This window comes from Montipora foliosa, chromosome 3 (genome assembly GCF_036669935.1).
Source record: "Montipora foliosa isolate CH-2021 chromosome 3, ASM3666993v2, whole genome shotgun sequence".
In the NCBI taxonomy this organism is placed as follows: Eukaryota; Metazoa; Cnidaria; class Anthozoa; order Scleractinia; family Acroporidae; genus Montipora; species Montipora foliosa.
In genome coordinates this window covers 38753393-38755892 of record NC_090871.1, presented here as the reverse complement: position 1 = coordinate 38755892, position 2500 = coordinate 38753393, and the positions used below count along the sequence as shown (strand labels likewise).

The 2500-nt window shown below is 38.7% G+C and overlaps 1 protein-coding gene across 1 annotated transcript in view; it reads right to left on the bottom strand.

The window, feature by feature from the left end:
* Positions 1–1853: 1853 nt before the first annotated feature.
* The window catches only part of LOC137995744 (uncharacterized), a 7510-nt gene continuing 6863 nt past the window's right edge, over positions 1854–2500 (bottom strand). Inside the window, exon 4 of the mRNA XM_068841249.1 lies at positions 1854–2500. This exon is cut by the window's right edge and continues 9 nt beyond it. Coding sequence (XP_068697350.1) covers positions 2334–2500 — 167 coding nt within the window. The 3' untranslated portion in view covers positions 1854–2333.

Below are 2500 nucleotides of genomic sequence, written 5' to 3'. Positions count from 1 at the left end.
ATGGCAGACAACTTGTTTCCGAGTCACAGAAAGTGGATTTTCTCTGCTTTGGCGGGTCAAAATGCGTTCAAACTCAAGGAGTTGGAAGACCAGTCCATGAACTGTATTGGAAGGGGCTTTAGTGTTTACATATTATTGCCCGACTCAAATTATTTTGCCTCATGTAGTGGTCAGTAGAATACCCAGAACATCTTATTAACAAGCTTACAAGAGTGTTTCCGATTTACAAAAATGTTAATATCTCGCTCAAAAATAGATAATTTGCCCTGATGTTTTCAGACGTCGTAGAAGACCTTATGAACTTGCTTCAGTACTGATATTTTGAGTGTTTGATGTATTTAAGAGTTTTCCTTTTCGATCGATTTTCATGACCAATGTTCACGTTTTGCAAGCGTTACATTTCTCCATTATGTAAACTGGGGCAATGCTTTGTATCATAGTTTCTCAGAAATTAAAGTGAGAATGATCTATAAACGTTTGTGTTGTCATTTTATTTTACTTGTTCATGGGAATTGGTAAACCTTTGTAAAGGAGAGAAATCGTAGCCTTATTATATCTTCATACCAGTCAGATGTTACGCGTTACATGACAAATTAGCGTGGTTTTGTTCACTTCTTACCGGTAATTTGCTATTTTCATGACTTATTTCTCAAAATTTAATATTTGTTCACAAAGCCTTAACCTTTTTCAAAGTCCATTTCAAATTTGAAGTGAAAACCAGTTGCCATAGATGAGAAATTTCTATTTATTACTGTCTCACCCCAAAAGTGACAGGTGATCATGCTACAGGTCTATTTAATATACGTAATCGCCAGCAGTGCACTGGGACTCCCGTGTGGCCTTTGTTTGCAGATTAGGAAAAATATGTGTTACCGGAAATCAAAGTAATGAATCACAATTGTCGGTTTCTTTGTCCTGAAATGCTTTGTGGATGTCACGGCTTGTCACGTATGTTTTTAAAACCAAAAATAGCGTCAGACCATTCATTGTTAGCAGCGCTTTGCCGTGAACTGTGTTGTATCTGTTCTATTGCGCCAAAACAAACTCTCCTTATTACGCTGTTACGTTATTCCTCAAAAAATTATTTTTGCACTTATTATTCCAGGGGTGGTGGGGTGGGGGAGGTACTGCAGACATTTTACGACCTTTGCTGTTTTTTATGAACAACAAGAAACTGATTCGACTGACACCATACAGAAACAAGTAACAAAATTTGTCATACGCATGCTTAACGATGGACTGATCCACAAGAAAAACAAACAGTACTTGTTAAATAAAAACCCTAACGCCTGCCCAATATTCACAATGCCAGCAATCCTGGACATTTTATGATATCCTCCAACAATCACCCTACTGAACGCATGTCCGAGTTCATTGATTCTCATCATAAATCCCTAGTACGTCATAATCTTGAAAATACAGTCGAACCTCCCGTAAGCTACCACCCATAATGTCAAGGATATGTGGTCGCTTACCAGAGGTCAGATCACGAGCCTTCTAAAGCAGTTTATTGAGAAGTGTTTGAGTTTAATTAAGAAAGAAGTTAGTTTAATTTTAGCAGTACTGTCTCATGCAAATAGTATGGAGATTAAGATCTCAATATTGCTACGGCAATGCACACATCAAGAAAGCAATAGATTTATTTGGCAAGGCAACAGTACATGTATGGTACAAAAACCGAAAAATTAACCCCTCGGTCAAAAAATACAGAAAAAATAGCCACCGAACATTACGTTATCCATTGTTTTTGCTAGTGCTTGCAATTAGACTGCTAGCAGTCCCTTCCTAGATTGTTGCGAGAGCGTGCGAGCCGAGAGCGCACAGCGTGGGTAGACTGGAGCAAGGAGAAAAACACGAGAAGAGACTGGGGGAGAGGCCTTTCTTGTCCTCTTCCCGCCTCTCCCCACACCCTCTCCGCTCGTTCGCTCCAGTTTTACGCTTTCGCTCGGCTATTTCACGCACCTTTTGCGACTATCTAGAAAGGGACTGCTAGCAGTCTAGCTTGCAATAGTTTAGGGACAAATTTGACATCTGTTACCTAATAGTCTTAGTCTTAGTCTTCGCGACTATCTAGAAAGGGACTGCTAGTAGTCTAGCTTGCAATAGTTTAGGGACAGATTTGACATCTGTTACCATCTAGGGCAGTAGCTCTTGCACTGGTCATATAATGTAGCGAGTTGATGCATTAAAATAAACTTTAACATAACCTCTATGTACGAACTTATAACATGTCACAAAAAGTTTTAGTTTCAGTCCCAAAAAGTTTACACTATAAATTACTTGTAAAGGAGTCTTGAACCTTATTTGTTACAGTACATTCTTAGAATACATTATTAATTAATACACGAGGTACATTTGTGATCACCATTGTAGTCTTTCATGGTAATTTTGGCACATTTAAAATGCTGCCACTGTTCACAGGTGTTACATTTCACCATTGCTGACTTTTTATCAGAATTGCATAGATTGCAGTAATCGGTTGCAGGGCCCTTCCTTTTCT